A 25785-nucleotide genomic window follows, 5' to 3' on the forward strand; every position below is an offset into this window, starting at 1 on the left:
CAAATGAATCTTAAATGCAGAAAGAAAAAAAAAAAGCTCACATGATATTAAAAAGAAACTCTAAGACAAGCATGGGCTCCTCTGGTCCCCCTTCTCCCACCTGAATGTACAGTCTACGAGACGGCAGCTCAGGCAGTGGCGAGGAAGCCCACAGCTCTACAGACTCACCACCAGGCCAAGCAAGTATAACACGCTCCCTCTGGGGACGATCTGTAATCTAGCTATCTTCAGTGAACACTGTTGTTTATGTAAAGCAGACACAAAGGTAAACATCCAAATATCCTAAATATAAGGAGCTTGCCTCACGCCTCCTCCCAGTCAATAACCAGCCCCTTCCAAAGTAACTCCTACTCCATCTTCTAAGTCCAGACATGGGTTTTGCCTGTTTTGACCTTTACATGCATGGAACCAGGCAGCACGTACTGTCTCAGGTCCAGCCTCTTTCACTCAACATTATGCTTTTAAAATTCATCCATGTTGATACGTGTATCAGTAGTTCATTCAGATTCACTACAGCATCGCATTCCATTGCAGTGAATATCCCACTATTTATTGTCCACTTCATTGTTCAAGGACATCTGGGTTATTCCCAGTGTTTGGTTATTAAGAATAGTGCTGCTATAAACGTTCCTGTATACGTTTCGCTTGCATCTGAGTATGCGCTTCTGTGCTTTATATACCCGAGAGGGAAACTGCTGAGCTACAGATATTTTTAACTTTGGTGGATACCGAAAAACAGTTTTTCAGCAGTGTTTGAGGGGTCCAATTCATCCACATCTTTGACAACACTTGGTATTCTCATCTTTTTAAACTCATTCTGGTGAGTATCTCATTATCTGGTGAGTATGTAGTAGTATTTCATAATGGTATCTTATTACCTTTATTAATGAGTAGTATCTAGTTATACCTTATCTCCTTGATGATGAATGATGTTGAGCATCTTTTCAAATGTATATTACCCTCTGTTTTATTTAGTCTAAGGTTGGGAAAAAGGGCAGATGGTAGCAACAGGAAAATCCTATCTGAACGTGACTCCGATAGCTGAAGGGAGGGCTAGAGAATTGCAGGATGGGGACCTCCAGCTGTCGGCCCTGCCCTACTCTAAAATATCTTTAGGGCTGTATGGTCGGAGTCTGAAGCCCCATAATAGATCTGCTTACAGGCTCACCACTGATGGAAACCGGATCACGACTGATTTATTGATTTATTATCTGGTTTCTACGCCAGCAGTGAAAAAAATCCATTTGGGAAAACAGAAATATAGATATAGTTAGGCACAATGTCAAAAACATATAGACAAAGACAGAGACAGACAGACACAGACACAGACAAACACACACACACACACACACACACACACACACATACACACACACACGTAAATACCATCTGTGGGCTGCTAGGACCAAAAAATTCCTCAAAGGCCATCCAGGGTACTGGGCTAAGTTACAGGGATCATACACACCAATAGTTATCTGTGAACAGAAAAGACTTTCTGAGTGAGGCAAGTATCATGTCAGATTCACAACACAAACACTGCTAATCCCTCCTCTTTCCTATTTATGCTGTTTTTCAAAATCATCAACAATTAGACACTTGGTGAAAGGCTAGAGGGAAGAGAAGAAAGCCAAAGGACCTCACACCAGACAAGAGAACTTCTTGATGGCAGGGGCTGTCAAATTCTTCTCTGCACACCCCTGTGCCTTGCATTGGGCCTGGAAGAGAATAGGAACTAGATACATTCTAGTTCCTAGAAGGAACTAGAAAGGAAGGAAGGAAGGAAGAAAGAAGGAAGGAAGAAAGACTGAAAGGAAAACTGGGAGGGAGGAAGGGCTGTCAATTGTCAGGGTTCACACAGAGAAAATCCTCTCACAAAGAGACATCATCTGCAAAAACTGCTAATTTTCATGTAATGAGAAAATGAAAGAAGGGTCACTACCATTGTAAATCCATAGTGAGTCCAAATTAAAAAGCCGGATGCCTTTGATATTGCTAACATATATTTCCTCTCATTCCTCCCTCCTCAAGCTCCCCCAACCCTGATCTCCAACTGGAAAACTCAACTGAACTTCCAGCACCACGTCTTCAGTGAAGACTGCCCCTGGTGGAGGGTGTCACACTGTCCTCTCTGCCTCCATAGCCCTCTGTACGTCATACATAACATCTTTCACCTTTTTTGTCTCCTTCCTCTCAAAAGACAGTGAGATCTTGATTTCTGCATACCATTCTCCTGCAAAAGGAATCAGGGCTCCACGGCTACGTGGCTAATTCTAGGGCGGCAGCAAGGAAGATACAAGATGAGCCTGAAGCACCTTCTACCCCAGAAAGTAAGGAAGTGCTCAGTAAACAGCAGGACGGGGGGCATGGGAAGTGGGTGCCTGAGACACCTGAAAGAGCTCTCAGTGGCCAAGGCTGGGACAATCTGACCAACAAAATAAATAACGTGGTATTGGATTATAAAGTATAAGAAGTTATAAAGTATAAAACAAGTATCTGTGAGTCCATACTGATATAAATGATGAGATAAATAAATACGAAGGTGAAGGGACAAATCTTCCTGACAGAAGATTTCCAAACAACATATGTAGATACCTCCCCCTCCAGGAGCAGAGCTGAATCGTTCTCCTCCTTGAGGGAGGGCTCGACTTAGTGACTCACTCCCAAAGGAAAACAATAGGAGTTTTGCAGTAGAGAAAGCTGGCAAATTCTGCCTTAAACAAGTGATCAAGTTTAACACCACCAGGGTTGCCATGTGAGTGTCAGGTGGTTTGGGTACAATGATGACAAGGGCACGTCACCTTCGTGGTGTTCTTTCCAAAAGTAACCCCGTCTAACATAACCCCTCTAATCATAAGTAAACAGCAGACGAACCCAAATTAAGAGGCATTAGACCAAAATAACTGAACCAGTACTCTTCAAAACTGTCAAGGTCAAGGTCACTAAGAACAACCAAAGTCTGAGGAACTGCTACAGACCAGTGCTGAGGAAGGAAACGAGACAACAGAATGCATCTGGGATTCTCCTGGGTGAGGTGAGAGCATGGTCTAAGAGGCAAGTTCCTATGAGAATCAAGAGAGCTCTAAGAATAAGGCCTCTAGCCTAGTGCTCCTTCTGAAGGAAGACACTGCCTCCCTGGAACTCTTCTGGTCCAGCTGGCCATCGCCACCACGTGGGGCACCTTTTTATTTTGTTCCCCTCTATCGACTGTGACAGAGGGCATCTGCCAGGCATACTACATGATTAAGTAATCATTGCTTCAACATCACATCTTAAAAAATTCGCCGAAGGCGTTTACCTCTCTGTTATCCAGCAGAGAAGAGAAGAGAAGAGAATGGCCTGATGCAGTGAAAAAAGCACTGGCTGGAGCGCCAGCGGGCATGCGTTCTAATCCTGCAGCTAATTGATTTTAAGACCTTGGGGAAGGTCTTCCCTCACCTGTAAAATGAAGCAGTAAAATAATTTCATCTCAAAGGATTCCTTCTAGCTCCAGAATTATAGAGCTTTATAAACCATTAAAGAGAAAAAAAATCCTATATAGCTTACAAAACAACACAGTCTCTATTAAGACGCAATCTGACCAGGTGTCTAAAGGCTCTTCAATTTTTATTTGGGAAGAACCCAGATAGTATCAATCCAGGAAATGTCATTCATATAGAGATGCTGAGTTTCAGTTTTCAAGTATGACTCCATAAACCTAGGCTCTTATCAAATGTCCTGTCACTTACTCTCAATTTGACCTTCAGCAATTTACTTCACCTCTCTATGCCTTAATTTTCTCATCTAGAGGGTAACTCTCACCTGCACTTAGCACAGAGACTGGGGGCAAGACAGGCGCTCAACAAATGGTAACTGTAACAATGAAGTAAATACAACAATATAAATAAACTCTATTGTGGTAGATTCACTGACGTCTTTGTTCAGTTCAGTCTGTCACCCTCACACAGTTACCTATGTTCAGTTTCAAGGCTATCTTTTCTCAACCAGCAGAGAAAAAGGAGGCTAAGTTCTAGTTTATTAAATATTCTCTGGGTCTAGGGTTTTACCATCTGCAATTGTAGAGTTGGGACTAAGTGATGTTTAAATTATATAAATTAGAATGTTACTTTAGATACCACAAGTGGATGCCTAATTTCAAAGAACGATCATATTTCTGACACTAAATACAAAGGCAATGAGGCAGGAAGGTAATAAGAAAAAGAAATCTTTTTCGAGAAGACCAGGAATAAATTTCTTAGAGCAACCTGACCTAAAATGAGCTACAGAGAAGGAATGAACCACTAAAGAGAAATTTATCACTTACTCCTAAAGAGAGGTCGGCTTGAAAATGCCTTAAAGTAACTCCCCTACCCGCGTGAGGCATGCATGAGTACAAAAAGCATCGGGACTGGAAAATGACAGAATCCATTTGACACTCGGATGAATACCATTTAATTTTCCTTTGATGATTCAAAAGTGACTCCAAAATCTTCAAGTGCTTTAGGAACCAAATCTGGAACCTCAATCATTGTAGGAATTAGTCCACACAAGGCTGGGTAAGCCAGTTTAACTAAATGGGTAAACAGATTTTTTTAAAATGGCAGTCAGAAATAACCATTGGCTAGGAGATCTGGATTCTAGAACTGGCTCTGCCACAAATTCATTGTGTGAACTTGGGCAAATCTCTTCCTTTTACAATACATCAGCAGAAAGAAACAAAATGTCATTGCAAAAAAACCCTTTGTTTAGAAGGTTCACGAAATAAACACTCTTTTCTCCTTGGCTGAGGGCATACAATTCATTGAAGTTGTTCAGTAATGATCTGGCTACAATCCACCCAGCAATTTGCTGAAAAAGTACAAAGTGAGAAAGAAAAGAGGGCAAAATTGTCAACTTGAGTGTGTGGAGAAATTTCCACAATGATGCCAAAAAACATGCTTATCTGACAAATGGCTGTCTATTACCCAAACACTAAATATAACGGGAACTGCACAAGGGAGATTATGTGTCTTAAAAGTATAGGGGAAAAAGTTCAGATACCTAATGCATGGCAGTGTCATAGATGGCTGCCAAGATGCTGAGATCACTAAGAGAAGAAAGAGCCCCGCTAACAGCAGACCGATTATTGCTCCTTTGCTATTTATTGCTCTTGTCCAAAGATTTTACAGCCTTAGAATTAAAGGCTAATGTTGTCAAAATTACAAAACATTTCCCAAACATTTAATCTTCAATAATTGCTCTGGGGTTTCCCTGGTGGCACAGTGGTTGAGAGTCTGCCTGCTAATGCAGGGGACACGGGTTCGAGCCCTGGTCTGGGAGGATCCCACATGCCGTGGAACAACTGGGCCCGTGAGCCACAACTACTGAGCCTGCGCGTCTGGAGCCTGTGCTCCGCAACAAGAGAGGCCGGGATAGTGAGAGGCCCGCGCACCGCGACGAAGAGTGGCCGCCGCTCGCCGCAACTAGAGAAAACCCTCGCACAGAAACGAAGACCCAACACCGCCAAAATAAATAAATTAATTAATAAACTCCTACCCACAACATCTTTAAAAAAAAATTAAAAAAACCCAATTTCTCTGAAGAAAGAAGAAACTCAATCAAGCAAGCTTTCCTTGAGGATTGGCAATGGGATAGTGACAGGGGCTGTTTCAGCGTAACCGCCAGAACTGCTGCAACAGTGCGGTGGCCCCGTGACCCACAGTGGAGTCATTTCTTTGAGGGAAAGCAGAACTTAAACAAGGCCCATTTTCAGCCAACCAAATGTGTGGCAATGTATGGAACGTCCAATGCGGCAGGAGAAAAAGTGGGCGGCTTGTGGCCACAGTTACTGCAAGCAGTGGTGCCGGAGGGGCCCCAAGGCTCGGGACAGCCGACTGGTCCAATCTCCCCCCAGCTCCGCAGCCTGTGACTGCACGCTGGGAGCCCTAAATGGGCCACGGTGGGAGAGCTGAGACCACGGAAGTAAGCAGACACTACAAAATCAGGGTACCCCCATCGCCAAGAGCCCGCTGTCAAACATTTACCAGCACACGACCGATTACAAACCTTAAAATGTTCAAACTCTTAACCCAGTAATTCCACATCTAGAAATTTTTCCTAAGGAAATAAATAATTCAAAATACAAGGGGGGGGGAATATGGGATTTCATGTACAAAGAAGCTCCTAAAAGTGAAGAATTATAAGAAACCTAAATGTCAAAAACTTGGTAAATACATTATCATACAAATTTATTAAAAAGGATGTTAGGGCTTCCCTGGTGGCGCAGTGGTTGAGAGTCCGCCTGCCGATGCGGGGGACACGGGTTCGTGCCCCGGTCCGGGAGGATCCCACATGCCGCGGAGCGGCTGGGCCCGTGAGCCATGGCCGCTGAGCCTGCGCATCTGGAGCCTGTGCTCCGCAAGGGGAGAGGCCACAACAGTTTCATATTATGCTAAAATACTAAAATAAAACAGGATATAGTAGAATCTTAGCCTTTAGAAAAATGCACTTAAGATTAGAAGGAAATACACAAATGTTTACTTAAAAAAAATTCCCAAAACTTAATTGAAGAGCTTTGTGAGATTTTAAAAACAAAGATACAGCTGGACATAAAAATAATGAATGGAACCACACCGCGTGCAGCTCATTTACTTGCCAGTATTCTCAAAGTGGGCACACGGCACTGTCCAAACTCTACGTGATGAGCTATTCGTGAGTCCTAAATCACTCACTGGGTCTCAACTAGCATTTTTCAAAAGATAGAATAGGATAGAAAACAGAGTGCATAGCCCCTAGCAAAGTATTATTTTGTGAAAGTTTTGCTTCAGTTTTCTATGCGTGTGTATATACATCTAAAGACACACACAAATATGATTATAGAATCATAATGTAACAGGTATTTTTAACTACAAGTAACAGTCAAAGGAGTTTGACATTAAGCGATCTCCTAGCGATCACCCTTAACAACCGTTAAGTCATCCAAGAAACGAGAAGAAACCAACCAAAGATGCACTTGCTACTCAGCTTTACTTTAAAGAAACCATCATGAGTGAACTGGTCAAACCTTCCTGGATGCTCCGGGGCCTTCTGAAAATTTCTGGAAGGGCTTCTCCTGCAGGCAGGCCATGACTAATTTCTCCATGTTTCTCTTAAAACCAAAAAGGCAAGAAAGTGTGCCTTTCTTTGGTAAAGGCAAAGTTGGCTGCATGACTCAGGACCTCAAAATTCCATCTATACAGAATAGCGGGAGATGGAGGTCAGTCCACAGAAAATCATTTTCCTTTGAAAATGAAAGCTGACAAATGTATTCTAAGAAAATACAATGAGAACAATTATAACACGTGAGTAAAACCTAACAAAGCCTGTTTATATCCATCACCTCTTAATTCTCACAACCATCTACGAGGAAGAGGGGGAGGAAACTGAGACTCAGAGGTCACAGCCCACCAGGTCGCAGGTAGACCCAACATCTGGCCCTCCTACTCTGTCATGTTGTGCTGTGAGCTACTGAGAAAAACATGGATGCTCTTTTTCCCGCTGTGGGAAGCATTCTGACTACAGGAGGCAAGATAATTCACATGTGAAGGGGCCGCCACGCCCCAGCCTCATTTCCAATCTCCTTACCTATAAAATGAGAACTACACTACTCTTTCCGCAGGGTGCTGCAAGGGCTACTGATATCACGCGTGAGTGACCAGCTCTGTGCAGGACATGCAGCCAGAACTCAGAATGTGGTAACCGCAGCCGCTGCTGAGTGAGCGGACGGTGCGCCCTCTTCAGGGACAGGCACCCACCCCCTCCCAGCGAGCTGGGGCTCCGGACCCGAACAGGCAGTACCTCCAGATGCAAAGGTCCCAGCTCTGGCTGGGAACAGAGGTGGGCCACCCAGCTCCAGATCACAGCAATCCCACAGCCTTCTCTCCCCACCAGGGCAGGCTCCCCTTCATGTTTCTCTAAGTCAGGGACCCAAAGAGGATCCAGGAATGCGTTTCAGTGTTCTATGGATCTCCTGACGTTAGATATTAGATGCTTATTTTTTGGTGGGTAAGGATCGATTGCTTCCACCAAATTCTCAGAGGTTGTACGTTTGACCATCATCCATCCCTTCCTCAAACTAAGAACTACTGCTCTAAATTATCCACAGCAGATCACACACCTCCCCCATCCTCTGTCTCCTGTCAGACCACCAAGCACATGTACGACTCATACTACATACTGACTTTAGGTGCATAGACAATTTGGGAAAGCCTTCATAAGCAACATAGCCTTAATCGGAAGACCATAGGAAAGAGAACACTTATAATGAGCCCTGTTAGGAGTAACCTGCTGCTCGCTGGAGGCGTCCTATGTAAGGGGCACTGACCGAGGGACTTCACATATGTGAGCTCCAATCCTCACAACTCAGGCACTCACGCCCTCAGCCCCCCTTTGTATTTACACACCAGACATGATAACCACGGGACGTAGATGCAATGGTGAAAAATCAGACAGGATACCTGCCCTCATGGAGCTCACTCTGACATGGGAGAAGAAGATCAAAGGTCACTCAAGAAAATGTACAATACAGTTGTGCTAAATATTACAAAGAGGAGCCACACAGCACTTTGAGGACCCACTATGGGCAGCATAACCCTCTTTACAGAGGTCAGGGAGGGCTTCCCCAAGGAATGGTGAGTTAAGTTTCAATCTGAAGGAAGAGCGAACACTTCACCGGGCACAGGGGAGGTGTGGCAGTGGGGACAGGAGAGGCAGAAGAAGAGAAAGGAGACAGGAGTTCCGGGCAAAAGGCACGGGCAAAAGCCCTGCAGCAGGAGGGCACCCAGCGCCTCTGCGGGGAGCACAGAAGGACTTGGGTCTGGACCCACACAGGGGCCAGGCCGTGCAGAGCCCCGTACGGCCCGCGAAGGAATCAGGTGTCTGTTCTTAGAGCGGAGGGGAGAGAAGGCACCGCTATGCTTCATTCTGAGAGTGACGTGATCAGATCTGCTTTTCGGAGGGTTGCCTGGGGTGAAAAGGGGACGGACTGGGGGGAGGCCTGAGCAGCACAGGAGCCCCGTTAAGAGGTGCTGCAGGAAAGCAGGTGAAAGACCACGAAGCTCCGATTGGGGTGGTGGCAGAAGAAACGCAAAGGCAGCAGACCGACAGAAGTTTAGGACACGACACCTATGGGACACGGGGGGGGGTGGTAAAGGACACGGAGGTGTCCAGCAGGCTGCCCAGATTTCTGGCTATCGTGACTGGATGGATGACGGTGTCATCAAGACAGCGATGCCCAGAAGAGGGCCAGACTCGGGCGAAGGTCATGAGTTCAGCTTGGAGACAGTGAATTCGAGGAGCTGGAGAAGGCAGCAGGGGGTTGGATGATGCACTCCGGGGTCCAGAGGAGGTTCAGGCTGGAGAATGTGGTCACCAGGGTCGTGGGCACCAGACTCCCCCAGAAGAGAAAACAAAATGAAAAGAGAGAAACCTGGAGAGATTCCAACAGTTCTCCATCTTATCTGTGAGGACACCAGGGCTCACAGAGGAACGGTGGCTTCTCGGGAGTCCAAGTCCTGGTAAGGGGAGGCAGGAAATAAAATATGAAGCCAGAGCACAACTGCAGGAGCTCACACTGAAAACAATGCCTATTTGTGGAAGAATAGGATAAAAAATTTCAAAGAAACTTCATGACTCAAGGAACACGAAAGAGCAACTGGAATTATGTGAAAGCAAGTGAACAAGATCCATGCCACAAAGGCCGGGGTGACCTCAAGTGACGTGATCCGTAGGTTTCACAGAAATCATTTCTTCAGTGCTCTGCTCAAGTCCACAAGGGATTCTGCCTGTCCACAAGGCACTCTCTCCTCTCTACATGCACACACCATGTGTCCATTAAGTGTCCGGCATTACACTAAATGCAGAGGACGCGCTGTGGGGTATAACACGGTCTCTGTGCTAACGCTGTTTGCGGGCTGGTCGGTGATACGGGCGAGGCAGACAAGCAGCAACCCAAGACTACGTGCGAGCCCAGTCACTGCCAGGAGAGAGGCTGTACCAGGACACAGAAGAGGGATGTCAAACAGGACGGGGAATCCGCCAGCGCCTCCCAGGGGTGATGAACCGAAAAGGGGGTGGGGTGAGGCATTAGCCAGGTGCAGGAAGGACAACGGACAGGCGTGACTGAGGGTGGGAAGATGGGGGGAGGAAGGGGGGATTAGGGGCGTCTGGAGGTCACAGTTGCAGCCACAGCACAGGATGCATCTTGCGGAGCATCAGAAGAGGCACTGGATGCTAATCACCTCTGACTTTACCTTGAAGTCAACAGGAACCGCACGAGGGTTTTAAGCAGAAGAGTGACACAGTGCAATTTCTGTGTTAGAAAATGCGCTTGGGCAGCAGTGTGGGGAAAGGATGGGACGTTCAGGACCACAGAAGGGAGGTGTGCCAGGAGCCCATGAAACTCCTAAGAGCCCACCAAGCTGCACAGCTGCTGGTGATCCTGTCTACAAGACTGGGCACAGATAAACAACCAAAAGTATCATCCATATTATTTCGTTGGCACTTCTCTTCCGTGACTTGCGTTTCTAGTTAACCTTCCACAAGTCAATGTCTCATCTCCCCTAGAAGGCAAGAACAGGTATAATCACATTTCATAATTTCCGGCTCACAGGAGGTGCTCGGTATATGCGCTGAGCCATGCCAGGCTTTCCTGAGATCGACCTTAACCAAGCGAAGGATCTGTGTCTGACTTGGCCAGCGGCTGGCCTCCAGGTCAGGGCCCTGGCAGACTCGCCAAGACCGCTTCAGAGGAGACTCCAGAGAGCCGTCCCGTCTCTAAAAACTGGCTGCTGCTGAGAAAGAAAGAAGGCGCGCACCTGCTGAATGCTGGGCACTTTATCCACATCATCACATTTCACCTTCAGCAGCCGTGTGGGAGGCAGGATTAGTAGCACAGAACAGGTAGACCCGGGTGAAGAAAGGTGCGCAAATTCACCAAGGTCACGGAGCTACTAGGTGGCAATGCTGGGTATCAAAGCCAGACTTATTTGATTCCAAATGCCAAGCAGGGACCGCCTCTCCCCCAGTGACATGAGAATGAAATGGAAGCAAGTGCAAAGGCTTTGGAAGGACATGATTCGGCCGTGTGACTCTGAGTCTCATTTTTGTCAAACAGAAAATGCAGATACTGAGAATACCTATTTCACCAAGTTATTACGTGATCCAGTACATGAAAGCCCCTTTTAAACTGTCATGTGCTCTGCAAACTGTTATTTCAGTAGAGCTGCCCTCTGGGGGGGACCATGTATTCACCACACGTAACATGAAATTCCAGCTGCTTTGACACCCAGGACGTTTCGCCCCGCCTGCCACCACAGCACAGTTTCGCCCTCGACCGGGCTTCAAATCATCCATGGTTGGTCTCGCAGCTACTAATTGAGCTACGGTTCTGTGAACATGCCTGGGGTGGTGAGGGGTAGAATTTAAATAAAACTCCAGTACTCGGTAATCAATTTAAACAGGGCTCCCTCTGAAAAACAAAATGCTAATGTGTTTGAGAAAAAAAGTGTATTTAAAAGAAGGTATCTGAAGTTCAGGCTAAGAAAGAGTCAGGGCACCAGTGAGAGGCCTGTCTCTTCTCAGCTCTGATATATATCTGCATAGCGACTGAAATTCTCCCACTTAATTTCAAAACTGCGTGATAATCACCATGAATTTTTTTATTTTTAACTTTCAGTGTCCGATAGGGCTAAGACACCTTACTATGTATCTCATCACACCTAAAACACACAGTATTCTTTCCCTCATTCAAAAGAATTGTATTCAGGGCCTGGGGCAAGGGCTGGCCACTACGTGGACATGGATACGTCAGGCTTGGTCCCTGCCCTCTGAGAGCTTACAGTCTAACAGCACAAAAGGCAGTGTATGCAAGCAAGTGAGTGGAGCAGGCAAGGGGGGGCGGTCAGGGGGCAAGGGCAGCGAGTTCACAGGGGACAGGTCACACCTGCCACACCGTGAGAAGGCCTCACCGTGGAGGCAGGGTTTCAACAAGGGGAGAGGGTTTCTTAGAATCCCCACAGGCAGGACCTATTTCAGGAAGATGATAACAACACCAGGACACAGAGAGATGCAGGGAAAGTTCTAGGTGTATCTGCTTAGGGGGAATGTCTGGTGGGAAACAGAGAATCTTAGCTGGAGCAATGGTTTGCGAGGAAAACAGTGGAAGATGAGGCAGGCAAGGTGGTTTGGAGGCAGGAGGAAGACACCATGAACTCTTGATCCGTGAATGACACGGGGAACATTAGGGGCCTGAGGGACATGCTTCCCATGGGGAAGCAAGAGACTCTCACTGTCCAGGAGTGAGAGGACCAGGACCTGAACTACCATGGTAGCTCTGGCAATAAATGAAAATATAGATACAAAATGTATCAGGAAGAAAAACTGAAATAACTTTACCACTAAGAGGAAGTGAGGAATCCAAAATTACTCTGAGGTGCCACAGAGCTAAGAAAATCTGGCGGAGGAGCTGATTTGGGAACTGCAGGGCTAGAAGAGGGTAAAGATGAAGAGATGTTCTGAAACGTTCTTTGTAGGGCTTAAGAGACCCAAAGGAGTACAAATTTTGCAGTGGTCTATCATAACATGAACATCAGATTTTCTTACTGGATAATAAAAATGATACTCAAAGTTTCTCTGACCTTGGTCCTCTGACCTTGGAAGAAATCACTGTAGTGTTTAAGCAAGGAAACCAGCACCACGTTCTCATCATACTTGATTAAGAAGTAAGGCAGCGCTGGGACTCCTTCTGTTTGACAAAGATCATCATACGCTCGTTCAAGGGCTTGAATCTGAAAACAGGAAACACTGAGTTACTCTCTAGACAATTACATATCTAGTTCCGAGCTAAAAATTAACATAAAAGTTATTACTTTCAAGCCAGAAGACTGTAAATGACTGATCACACTTCTGCAGCAAAGAAACGTAAGAGCGCCCCACATCATACCACCTCACTTTTATATGATGCTTTCCACGTGCATGCTGAAGTGTCTCAGACAGGGGCACACAGGGACATTGTACGGAACAGGATGATGGCTCCCGATTCCCTAAGATGTCACCACAAACGTGTAGAGAGGTAGCCGAACATTCTCTCTCCTGTGATAGCCAAGCATGAATCTACCACAGATGAATTTTTCCCTGACCCTTTCTATAATTTTTAACAGCTTTATTGACACATGCTTACTTCACTTACAATACAACTGACTCATTCACAGTGCACAGTTCAATGGTGTTTTTAGCATGTTCACAGGAATTTGCAACCATCACCCCAGTAACTTGAGAACATTTTTGTCCCCATTGAAAGAAACCTCAAACCCATCAGCAGTCAATCCCCAGGTATACTCTTTTTCTCCCACTTACATTTCTCCTTAGAAAATTAATTCCACAAAACCACAACCTTTGACTTGTCTTAGTCACCGAGCTTACTATTATTTTTAATTAATAAGGGCTGCTTCCCGGCTTCGGAATTCAGGGTTTTAGCGAATGACGCGCTTCCACCTGCCACTCAATCTTTGCCTCAGCAACAGTCAGACTTTGGGGCTTGAGGGTCTGTGTTCTACCAACCTGATTTATTTTCATTGCCCTTCTGGGAACCATCTCTAATGACCTTATTATCTTTCTTCAACTGCAAAGACTAGCTCTGCATGTACTGTTCTTACTGTAGGAGCTCTGCAACCTGGCACAAAGGAAGGAGGACATCTTCTACTTGGTTTCAAGGACTCTCTCCCCAAAGTATACTGCCTCACGGTCCCCACACTGAGAGCGGAGACCACTATTTGGCAAATTCCTGCAGTCTTTCAAAATGTTTCTGTAATTCCTCCCCACTGGCTTTCAGCATTTCACCAAATGCTCCCAAGAACCTGGAGGAGTGCTGCTCACTACTCTTCAAAACACGCTTGCAGACGCTGTGCGAGTAAGCCTGCTTCCAGTACCAGCTTTGGAGGATTCCACGGGAACCACCTCTTCATCCAGACAAGCGCCAGCGTGTCTTTAGAATCAGCTCGATAAACTAGTCATGCACGTTAAACCCAGTTTTACCTGCATTTTGTCTTATTTGTTGATACCTGTGGCAGTGAGAACCTTTGATCCAAGCCCACTGGCCCCCGAATGAGGGGTATGCTCTCTGGAAGGCAGAGGGCAGGGGAGCAAAACCAATAGTAGAAGTGGTACTTCTTCAGGTCCTAGAAGAAGCAACGGAACATATCAGAACAGCGCCGATGGTGAAACTGAAACGCACCTATTAATTTAACTTCCCAGTAGCTACATGAGACAGAAAAATTTGATGCACGCAAGATACAACCAGCCTGTCAGAAATTCTCATCTCCGGCAGAACTCACGATAGGATGTGGAAACTCTGTGTTCATCCAAAATAGTTCCACACACCACACACTAATACATCATGGAAGACATAATATATTTTATCGGCCACTTGCTAACAGGAAGTGTTCAGTAAGTAACTGACATTGTCCGCATCATTGTTTAATACACAAAATCACCCTGGGAGGTAACCGTTATCATCCCATTTTATAGACAGGAAACTGAAGCTTAGAGAGGGGTGAACAAACTTGAACCAAACAAAGATACCAAGTGGCAGAGAGGAAAGCAGAATTCTACTTCCAATACTTAGGCTCCTGACCACGGTTCCACACGTACATAGTGTGCCATCTGTGGAGGTACGACCTCCAAACAGTTACCACTCTTTTCACAACTGAATGAAGTAAGCATGATATTAAAGTTATTAAAATGTGCTATTCAGGGCTTCCGTGGTGGCGCAGTGGTTGGGGGTCCGCCGGGGACAAGGGTTCGTGCCCCGGTCCAGGAAGATCCCACGTGCCGCGGAGCGGCTGGGCCCGTGAGCCACGGCCGCTGAGCCTGCGCGTCCGGAGCCTGTGCTCCGCAACGGGAGGGGCCACGGCAGTGAGAGCCCCGCGCACAGCAAAAAAAAAAAAAAAAAAAAAGTGCTATTCATAACCTATATATGCCTGAGATAATATAATGTGGTTTTCAGAAATGCCATGTTGGTGAAACTCAAGTCAACGACTAAGCACTTGCTGTGTACAAGGCAAAATGTTAGACACTCTGACAATAAGAAGATGAATAAAACCCAGTCCAGCCCTCGGGCAGCTCAGTCTCTGCAGGGAACAGAGATAAAGTAAGTACATGATTAGCTGTATGAGTCACAGAAGAGGTTCTACGAGCTAAGGAGCATCAGCATCGATGACATGAGAGGTCACATCTTCAGGGGTGTATGTGGCTGCGCCCTGACCAGGGGAGGTGATGCAGGGGCAGTGACCTGTGGGGCTGTTCTAGATGCCATTCCCACTCAGGTCAAATGCTCTCGCTTCTGAATTCCTACAGCAGGTGTGGCCTGAGTCACTCACATGCGAGGACCCCATGGTTACGTGGGTATCTGACAGCTTCCCCGCCAGTCCGTTACCACTGACCACTATGCAGTTTATTTGGATACTTAATATTTCCTCTCGAAACTTGCTAAGAATAAAGAGGGGGGATGGCTGGTTGATGACGTTTCATTGAGACATAATTCACGCAGCATGAAAGTTGCCACGTTGAAGCATACGAGTGGTTTTCTACTATAGTGAGAAGGTTGTATCACTATCCCCACCAATTTCAGAACACATGCATCACCCCAAAAAGAAACCCCAACAGCAGAAGCTCCCCACTGGTTTATTAGTTAGAGATACCAGAAACTCTTCATTCACCTCACTCTCATTCCCTGGAAACTCCTAGTCTGTTTTCTGTCTCTACGGATTTGCCTGTTCTGGGCTTTTCTAGGAAATGGAGTCATACTAGATGGCTTTTTAAATATAAACTTACACATAAACGTGTGTCCACATGAAAAAGTCTAGTAATTATAGTTTCCACAGTCTTTAATTCTGCCCACTAATTGATCAACTACGAACAAACTCCCTTTGACAACAGCAAAGCAAACTGCAAAACTGAAATTAATAAAGTGTCTGTACCTTTGAGTCCTAAAAAGAGTAGAAAGGAAAGCAGAAAACACCTCCAGAGATTATTCTCTCTTCTTTGTATTTAAATGATTTGTCATAATTGATCTTTAGTAAAAGGTTAAACAATTCAAGATGAAGGACTTCACAGTTTCTAAGAAGCTTCATCAAGTCATCTTCAAAAGTCAAAAGGCTTGAATTTCTTAGAATTTTGGGGGGATACAAAGGATCTCGATTACATTAAACATAAAGCCCTTTGTGTCTGATGATTTTTTAAGACGGAGACTTTTAATTTTTTTAAAGTCAGGCTACGAATGCTCAGTAGAAAGCGCAACAGGGCCAATGCACATAATGACTCAGGGAAATGCCTTAAAGCTTTAAGTGGGAGCTGATACTATTTCCTCAGTTAAATGCAAATTGTCAATTAGATTATACTAACTACAATTCTTGGGACAGAAAATGTATTGATGTTAAAGTAAAAAAACCAAGTCTTTAATTAGCACTGCTTACATTTATCCTAGTAGTGAGCTTACAGAATTACTCAAATTTACAAATTATCAATGACAAATTGGGCCTAGTAATCCCCTGAAGAATTTGAACCTTTTTCTATCTCCCCACGATCACACAGAAAGCATTTTAACTTGTTGGAAAATGTGCTCCTTGTAGATGGCGCCCCGGGGTATCGCTTCCAGTTTGGACCCTGTCTCTCTCTCCTTTGCCTTGGGCGGTACATCGGAGAGGCAGCATGAGGAAGAAATGGAGGACTAGTTTGTGGGGGACGAAGAAGGCAAGACCTATAACTTGGCAAACGAGAAAAAGAAGAAAAATGTAGGGAAGAGGGTTAATAACCGAAGCGGATGAGGCTGGGGTGAAACAGCCAACACACTTAATATGTGTCAACATCGGTACGTTTACATGCCCACCCCAAAGAATGTATTATAAAGAAATAAAGAAGAAAAGAAAATCAGCGTGGCCGACATTGTTCACTGTAACATTTTTTTATAATAGTGAAGACTGAAAACAACCTAGACACACCCGAGTCTAAAGAACATACACTTGACAGAATATTATACTGTCGACATAATTATAAAGGATAAATTAGTTTTATATGTAGATATATGGATACACACACACGTGTCTGCACGTGTGCATGTAGCTGGTACTTCTACAATCAGCCCTTACCTTCCTCCCACTTTCCCCATCACCATGACCAGATCCTTTCCCTGCTTCCCTAGGCAGCAGATGTCACCCTAATGTGATTTTTTTCTCCTCTTCAAGGCTGCCCTTAAGGTTCACTTTAATTAGGTCTCACTTGCATAAAATATTTTTCTTTCTTAAAAAAACACAGTTGTGTGGACAAGCTATGTAGGGTGATCCCCTCTCATCTAGAAGCCACCCGGGGATGGCTAAGATCTCCGAGTCACCACCTGTTCCTCGTGTCGATGGACCCAGCAACTGGGCTCTGCGGAGCTGAACTTAACAAAGACATGAGCAATGATGAACTGTTGCTCTGGAACCCGACTTTGTCACGTCCTAAATGATGAGAGTCGGGCAACAACCACCAGCACGATCAGTAAGAATGAATTAATCTTGCATCAGTGGTAAGCGCGCCAGCACCATCCGGCCACTAACAGGGCATTTCTTCAACAGCCATGACTTGACTAACACAAGGGAGAAGCTTCAGGGAGAAGAGAGCAGACTGACCGCTGGCGCACTGGGCTTGGCCAGGGCAGTCAGCAGTCTAGACGCAGCCGAGTCCATGGACTTACCGCAAATGTCAAGAGGAGGAACTTGTTGAGGAGGACAGGGTTGTCAAGAGCAGCCCCCGATCTGATGGATTCCCAGATCTGCCAGAAGAAGGAAAAGCATCAAGGCAGGTTCCAGGGTCTCCTCCCTCCCAGACACACGTGGAGCGGCCCAGCAGCAAGCCCTTCCTGCCCGCAGCCCAGCACCACTCCTCATGGGTGGTGACGTGCCGTCACCACTCACTCTGCCCCCTTCACACTGCCTCCCCCCCAGCCCCACTCCCTGCAGAGACTGAGGAAAGTCAGAGAACCCAGAAGCCTCCTCCCAGGGGGGCTCAGCATCAGAGGAGGCAATCGGCCTGTTTATGGCTTCGTTACTTCCCTCAAAAAATAGTTACTTATTCTCAACTACAGAGCAAGCACTTCAGGGCTACAGAAAGAGGAGACGCAGTCCCCACCCTCTAGAAGCTAACAGGCTGTGAGAGAGCCAGGCGTCAATGTCTGTACACCACTAGGCAGCAGGTGCCCTCACAGGGGGGCGGACAGTGCCCGGGAGGAGCCCTGAGCTCGGCTAAGGACACGGGAGGGAAAGGAGCCAGGGAGGCGCTCCGGAGGCAGTGATCTGAACTATGTACAGGGATTTCTTAAGTCTTATTTGGGATCATCTTTCCCTGAAGAAGAAAAGAAGTCAAGAGTGTGGACACTCGGCAAGGGCTGTGGCTGGGAGCAGAAGCTGGTCCTGGTCAGCGGCTGCTGGCTGCAAGGTGTGGTAGCAGCGAAGATTAGTGGCTACACTTTGTGTCACTAAGCAAGACAAACAGTTGTGTCAGTAAGAGCCATTGCCCACATGTGAGTGGAAGAGGGGAACAAGGAAAGAGAAGCTCCTGCTATTGAAATAATAACCTTGGAGAAGCTGGACCACAGGAGAGCAGGCCCTGCTTCTGAAAAACCAGGGTGGGGTGGGCGTTGCTGGGGGTGGGGGAGGTTGGGCCTCGGATGAGGGAGGGGGTAGGATTCCTGTGGGGAGCAACGTGCTCTTTTCGATGATGGCCTAAGACCTGACCCACCTCTTTGGAGTCAGCCTTTGACATGTGCGGCCAAAGCAGGAGCCCAGGAGCAGTCGAGCCGCAGGCCAAGTTAATCGACTATGGTCACCCATCCCAAGGCATGGGAAGGAGTCCCTCCTCAGGCCAAAAGCAGGAGACTTCCCTCTCTGACCACGACCCTCACATAAATCAGACTCTTTGGGCTTCCCTGGTGGCGCAGTGGTTGAGAGTCCGCCTGCCAATGCAGGGGACATGGGTTCGTGCCCCGGTCCGGGAAGATCCCACGTGCTGCAGAGCAGCTGGGCCCGTGAGCCGTGGCCGCTGAGCCTGCGCGTCCAGAGCCTGTGCTCCGCAACGGGAGAGGCCACAGCAGTGAGAGGCCCGCGTACCTCAAAAAATCAGACTCTTTTCTAAGACTAATGTGAAGACCATCGACTAAGTGGGTGTTAGAGGGGCTGGGATAAACTGCCTCTCATTTATTCCTCACACTAACTCAGATGTGAAGAAGTAAAAGAAAGACATTCCAGGCAGAGAGAACATCATGTCCCAAGGAGAGAGGAGAGAACAAAAAGTGGTGAAGGAAGGAATTCTAAGTGATTTGCTATGACTGGGTCAAAGACAGCGAGGCCAAGAGTGACAGGACAGAAAGGCCACAGGACCACAGGGAGGCCAGGCCACAGGGAGCCTTGTAAATGAGATGGAGCCATTTAGATTCACCCCTGAGGACACTGGAGAGACTACATGATCAGCTCTGACAGCATCACAGGGCTTGGAACTAGAAAGCCTCTTCAAGGGGCACAAAGAACAGAGAACCCAAATGCATTCAGACACAGGAACAGAACTCTCTCACAGAGAGAGGTCAAGCTGCTGCAACATGCTACCTGGAGATCGGCAGCAGAGCTTTCGCGCCCTGCCCCGCCCTGACCTTCCAGCCTGTCCCCAGGCGAGAGCCTGGCTGCCTCCTCCCTGACCTTCCCATCAACGCGGAAGCGCACAGTTACGCAGAATGCCGACCGGGCACTAGCTTCTATGACAGACTCGCGCCCCTCACGATCAGAGGGACCGTGCCTGTGGGACCACGGAAAATATGCCAGGCACCTCATGTTTCCCAGCTAACCTCGTTTGCTGCTTGTTCCAGAAGTAGCTTCTTATCTGCAGCCTTGAAAGCCTCGAGCGTGTTGGTGTTATACAGCGTTCCAACCGCCGGGCAGCAGCGGGCTGGTGTGGGGGCATTCCTGGATACAGAGAAAGCTGGTTAACAGGTGCGGCTGGGACTCAGAGCCACGGCCACGGACTGCAGACCAGGCTGCGATGGGAGACAAGGACAGCGCTCTGCAGGGCAAAGAGAACACTGCTTCATATGTCTTTGGAAAAAGATGAATATCATTGCTTAACAGGCACACTATACCCCCCGACAAAGCCTCTGCATTCCCCTTCCCCTAATCCCTTGGCATGCTCTTCTTCCACTGCCCCCCAGTATCAGTTCTTTTCCCATTTAAAAAAATTCTTTCCCATCTCTCACCTGAAAGGAAAACATGATTCATGGAGCTTCTACCGTGCCAAGAACTATACAAGGTTTCAGTCCTCAGAAGAGTTTGTTCTCTGACTTCAGGTTTAAGTAACTTGCTTAAGGTCACACAATAGCCAGAGCCGGGGTCTCACATCAGAACTGGTTGACTCTAAGGCACTGTGTTGCCCACTCCCCACTCAAGCACTCCCAGGTGTCAACGCCCTGCCGCAAAGCTTCCTCTTCCGGGAAGCCGACCATCCTCCCTTTCTCCGGTAACGAGCATAATTTATTTTAGAGTGTTTTCAAGACCGACATTCACACGCCCGCCCTGAGGACCGCCAGCCCCCTGAGAGCAGAGGCGCGCCCCCCTCCTCTGCCCGCCCCGCGCCCCCCCCTGCCGCGCCAGGCTGTGCGACGGGACACGCTGCGCCCGGGCCACCTGTGTGGCCGTGTTGTGCCACAGGTGTGCCACATTCGGCACTGTCGCCGAAGGCCTCAGAGTAATCCAGGTCAGGGGAGGGGAAGGATGAGATGATTCTGAACACAAACTCAGATGTGGGGAACCCCGGTCTCATCTCTAAAATGATTAACGTGTGTTTCAGAGGTTACAGATGCTAAATGAAAACAGTGCTGGCTTCATTAGTAGTTGAATGCTGTGCTCACTCACAACTATTGCAGAGAGGATACGAATTTTTACTGATCACACTGATGTAGCTGTAGGTTTAAAAGACCCGGCGTTTCTTCCTTTGGTGTCTCAGTAAAACTGGGTTGGGGGGGGGGCAGTGCTGCAAGGAGAGATATAAACCTAGAACAGGTGTGGAGGTTCCACCAAATGCTAGGTCCTGGGAGAGAAGTAACTTCCAAAGGCCAGAGCCTTCCTTCGGGAGCGGATGAGTCAGCGGATCACAGGCTGTCTGTCAGCACTCTACTCCAATAGAAGAATATTCTTCATCCAGGTGAGATAAGGACATCAAGGATAGTCTTGAGGAGAAAAAGAAATCACAAAGGGACAAGATTAAGCCTAGAGGGAAGAAGAAGGAAGCAGAGCAGTTGGTAAACTAGGCCTTCCACATTCAGACGTGGCTTTATGAAATGACTGCTGAAACAGAGGGAAGGATGCTCTGATAGAATCTGGTTCCCTCCCTCCTAGAGTCCAGATGTCCCGGGTGTGCGAATGCCAGGCCAAAGCCGACACTCCTAGGACATCAGCCCTCAGGCGAGTTCATTACTGAGGACAAGCTGAGTTTCAAAGGAGAAGCATTTTTCATGACTAAAGTTCCACCAGGGGAGGTGGCCAAGGGAAAGAATTTAAGAAGTGATAATGGGAGGGAAAGCCATTCTAGCAGTTTCTCCAGGTTCAAGTTCCACTCGTTCTACAAAGAGGTGGTTCAGATAAGGACTGGAAAGAGCCCTAGACTTGGAAACGACAGAATTTAGTCCAAATCCTGATCCTGGATATTTATGAGTTTAGTTTCCCATGATTCCATTTCTATGAAATATCCAGAAGAGCCAAATCCATAAAGCCAGAAAGTGGATGCATGACTGCTTAGCACTGAGGAAAGGGAGAAGGGAGGAATGGAGAGTGACTGCGAGGGGGTGCATGGCTCCTCTTTGGGGTGATGAAAATGTTCTGGAATTAGACAGTGGTGGTGGTTGCACAACCTCATGAATAATACGAAGAAGTGCCGAATTGTACATTTTAAAAAGGTTAATTTTATGGTGAGTGACGCGTATCTCAATAAGGCTCTTTTAAAAAACCAGAATTAGAAATCTTCCCCAGCTCTTAAAGCCCACAGTGAACTCTCAAAAATGTACACACTAACCAGGTAAAGAATGGATCCTACAAAGGCCTGAAGCCTGGGCCTGCCTGGGGATGTTCCCTCTGGACATTTGGCCTTCATGTCTCTCAGTCTCACAGTGATAATTCAGGAAAAGTACCGTGGCTGTTCTGGAATCTCCCGGACGATGGCAGGCATGCGGCCAGAGCCTCCAGGACAGACAGGCAGTGGGGGTGGCTGGGATGGAATAGATTCCCCCCAAAGAAGCACAGAGGTCGCTTTTCACACCCAGAGAAAGCTTTGCTACGTGTGCACAGCTTCACATGCCCGTGGGGAGCTTTGGGAACCTAAGTCACACTCGGTCTGGGGGCACGACTGCATTACTTACTGCTTTCTGTAACAGCGTCTGCGTTTCTGTCCATAACATCTTGTAACAGAGTCCATTGGTGCCTTTCCACCAACCACACCACATCCCGTTTGGACGGCCAGGGCCTCAGACTGCTTGTGCAACTGACCCTAGCAACCAGTACACGTCAGACCTGAGTTAGGTGCTGGCGAGACAGCGGAGAATAAGGGAGCCTGTGCCCTGCACAGACAATTTCGCACCTGAGTCTTATTTCCTCAGCTACTACTTAAGTTCTTTGAGGGCAGGCGTTATGCCTTCTATTTCTCTTATTAAGTCCAACTTGACGCTTAGAAAAGGAAAATCTTTCTTATGACCACATAGATAAATGTTCCTCAAAGGAATGGACTTTTTTTTTTTTTTTACCAGCTTCAAATTTGTATAGAGATTGTCCACCAAAATCTATTTTCCTTTCCTTCAACAGCAATAATTCCCTGATGCTTGTAGCTCAGCACCATGTCTCCCAGTCTTCCCTGCGAGAAAGGTGAGGCCTCGAGCTCTCCCTGATGGAATCTGAGGGGGGTGATGCACAGCCCCACCCCAAGAGGGCCTGTAAGAGAGTGGGTGTCTCTCTTCTGATTTTCACTCTGGTTCTCCTCCACCTCTCTCTGTTGCTACCAGAAGGTGACAATTCAGTTTTCAACAGCACACAAAGGCAAGCCCTCCAGGACGATGGAGCCATAAGAGGGAAGAAGACTGGACTCCCACCCTGGACTATTAAGGGGGTAAGAAAGAGACTTCCTCTGTGTTTGGGCCATTACGTGTTGGGGTCTGGTTCATTATTATGCCCTACCCTAAGACAGCACCCTCCAGTGCAGGACGGTTGGTGCCTGATAAAATAACTACTTGTCCGATAACTCACTTAAAACAATGTAGAGAACGGGATCCTGTGTTGCTAACTGCTGGCAGAGGTCCATCAGGCTCCCAGGGTCTCAGAGTAAAAGAGATTTATCTCGTCCTGAGCAAAGCTGAGGTACACTTGGCGTCTATAAGAGAGTACTAGGACTGTTAGCTCTTCGACTGTACCTTATTCTTCTCTGTATGTCCAGGGCCCATCACAGTCTATTATCAAGACACAGAGGAGGCAATCAGTAAGTATTTCTGAAATGACTATTAGCTCTCCACGTTTATTCCAGCACTGCATTCACTGTAATGCCCATACCTGTCTTCTACCTCCATCCAGAGCCCCTCTAGAGTTCCCCATTTCTTAAGCCTTTTTATTCCTAACACCTACACGTCCTGCATACAAGAAGCATTCGGTGTTGGATGAATAAGTTCATAAAGATTTTCCCTACAAACCCATGCAGATGTTCAGCAATAAAAGCAAAGAAAGAACAATAATAATGAAAATAATTGGGATGCAAAAACCTTGTTCCTCCTGAGGAGCCCCAAGTGTCTGTATTAAACTTCCTAACTGTCTTGGTCTGCCTGAGTGGCTGTTAACACGACACCACACACTGGGTGGCTACTAAACATCACACATTTATCCCTCACAGTTCTGGAAGCTGAAAGTCCAAGATCAAGGGGTCCGCACAGTCAGGTTCTGGTGAAGATCCTCTTCCTGTTGCAGACTGCCTGCTTCCAGTTATGGCCTTGCAGGGGGGAGGGGGAGAGCTAGCTCTCCGGGGCCTCTGTTAGAAGGATACCGATCCCATTCACGAGAGCCCTGCCCTCATGCCCTCACCACCTCCCAAAGCCCCACTGCCTCAGACAATAACCCGGGGCACTGGCTTTTCAACATATGCATTTTTGAAGAACACAAACATTCGAATCACAGCACCAACCATCCTAAGAAGAGGGGACCCAGAAAAATCACAAACTCTGAAAACTGGAAGGAATATTAGAAGCTGGGAGCTACAGGTGAGGAAACTGAAGCTGAAAAAATGAAAAGGACTTATTGCAGGTAACACAGTTAATCAGCTGCAGATACCAGGCCTTCAAGCTTCCAATCCAGGGCTCCTATGTCTTATTCTTGCTCATCTCCCCCAGCGCCTACCACGGAGCCTCACACGAGTGTACAAAAGCCAAATCACAAATTATTACCAGGAAAATAAAGCAATTTGTGTGAAAGCCATAGCTGCAGGATCACAGATTTTCTTTCCTCCTTCAACTAAAATTTCTGGATTGCTAAAGTTTAAGATGCTTGGACTTTGAAACAAGATCAAACCTAACTTCCGTGAACTGCATTTTTCTATAATTAATTGTGCCAAAGAATAAAATTATTGAAACTCAAAAAATAACAACTTTCAGTCCAGTATCAGAATAGACGGGAGCGAGGGTGGCTTGCAATAAATGCTGGACTCTCCAGATTAATGTAGCAGACTACACTCTGCTGCTATTCGCCCTCTACCAGCTCCAGGTAATTCAAGGCTGCACAATGAATATATTTTCCTCGTTATCTGGTAACTGCTCCAAAAGTAAGTTAGTCTTTGCCAACACAGGAGAAAGATAACTAAGACGTGATTTGTTTTCAGAAGCGATCATAAGGATTTATTATGGAGCAAGAAAGCTCTGAAAGGAACAAGAAACATCAACACATACCTTTTAAAGAGAGAAAATAAAAATCTCTTCAAAAATCAATACATTTTATTCCTCTATCACAATCAAATTGTGAAACTGAATTGTACAACATGAATCGAAAGTGATGTTAGTCTTTATATCTTTGAAAGGTATGTGTTGATGTTTCTTGTTCCCTTCAGAGCTTTCTTGCTCCATAATAAATTCTAGGGAGACTTTATTTGAGATGCCCTAACCTTTGACTACCGCCATGTTCAGGCGGTCCTTAGCAAACACCTCTTCACTTTCCCCAGACCTCCTACCCTGACACAGCTGACACACGCAGGAGCAGGAAAAAGCTGCCCTCCCTCCCTGAAGCCTTTAACCCTTTAACTTTCAGTTGTCCTAAAGCCTCTCAGCATGGTTTCTGCTCCATCCTTTTGTGCAGAACTTACTTTCTCAAACAACCCAATCAACAATTCCAGCAACCCCAGCACTGAACTCTGATGCTTCTGCTTCTGATGCTGTTGACCCTCTCTTCCCTTCCTGAAAACACCTTCTCGGGTTCTACTTCTCTGACAAGTCCCATCTCTTTGGTGAGTTCTGTGTCCCCCTCTTGCCCACCCCAATCATGTCCATTCACTATTCCAGCCCTTCCCTCTTCTTACGCTATAGTCTCTTCCCCTCTTACAGCCTCAGGACCTCTACGTGGATGACCCTCCCTCCTGGATGCCAGTGCTCCCTGGTCATTTCTACTGGATGCTGTCACCTCAAACTCAACATGTTCTAAAACAAACTTACCTCCTGCCCAAACTGTATCTCCCTCCTGGCTTCTCAGTTTCTACAGAAGACAG

At 46.8% G+C, this 25785-nt stretch overlaps 1 protein-coding gene across 7 annotated transcripts in view; it reads right to left on the reverse strand.

Moving 5' to 3' along the window:
• Positions 1–25785, reverse strand: part of ATG7 (autophagy related 7) — a 319810-nt gene that overhangs the window by 195035 nt on the left and 98990 nt on the right. For 6 of the 7 annotated variants that reach the window (XM_067043420.1, XM_059076097.2, XM_059076095.2 and 3 more), the window contains exons 4-8: positions 19862–19979; positions 17723–17800; positions 14052–14168; positions 12630–12779; positions 1387–1475 (exon numbers count right to left, since the gene is read on the reverse strand). In XM_067043420.1, the coding sequence (XP_066899521.1) occupies positions 1387–1475; positions 12630–12779; positions 14052–14168; positions 17723–17800; positions 19862–19979 (552 nt within the window). The remainder of the gene's footprint in view (positions 1–1386; positions 1476–12629; positions 12780–14051; positions 14169–17722; positions 17801–19861; positions 19980–25785) is intronic. The other variant, XM_067043424.1, reaches the window with a different exon arrangement.

This window comes from Kogia breviceps, chromosome 10 (genome assembly GCF_026419965.1).
Source record: "Kogia breviceps isolate mKogBre1 chromosome 10, mKogBre1 haplotype 1, whole genome shotgun sequence".
Classification (NCBI taxonomy): Eukaryota; Metazoa; Chordata; class Mammalia; order Artiodactyla; family Physeteridae; genus Kogia; species Kogia breviceps.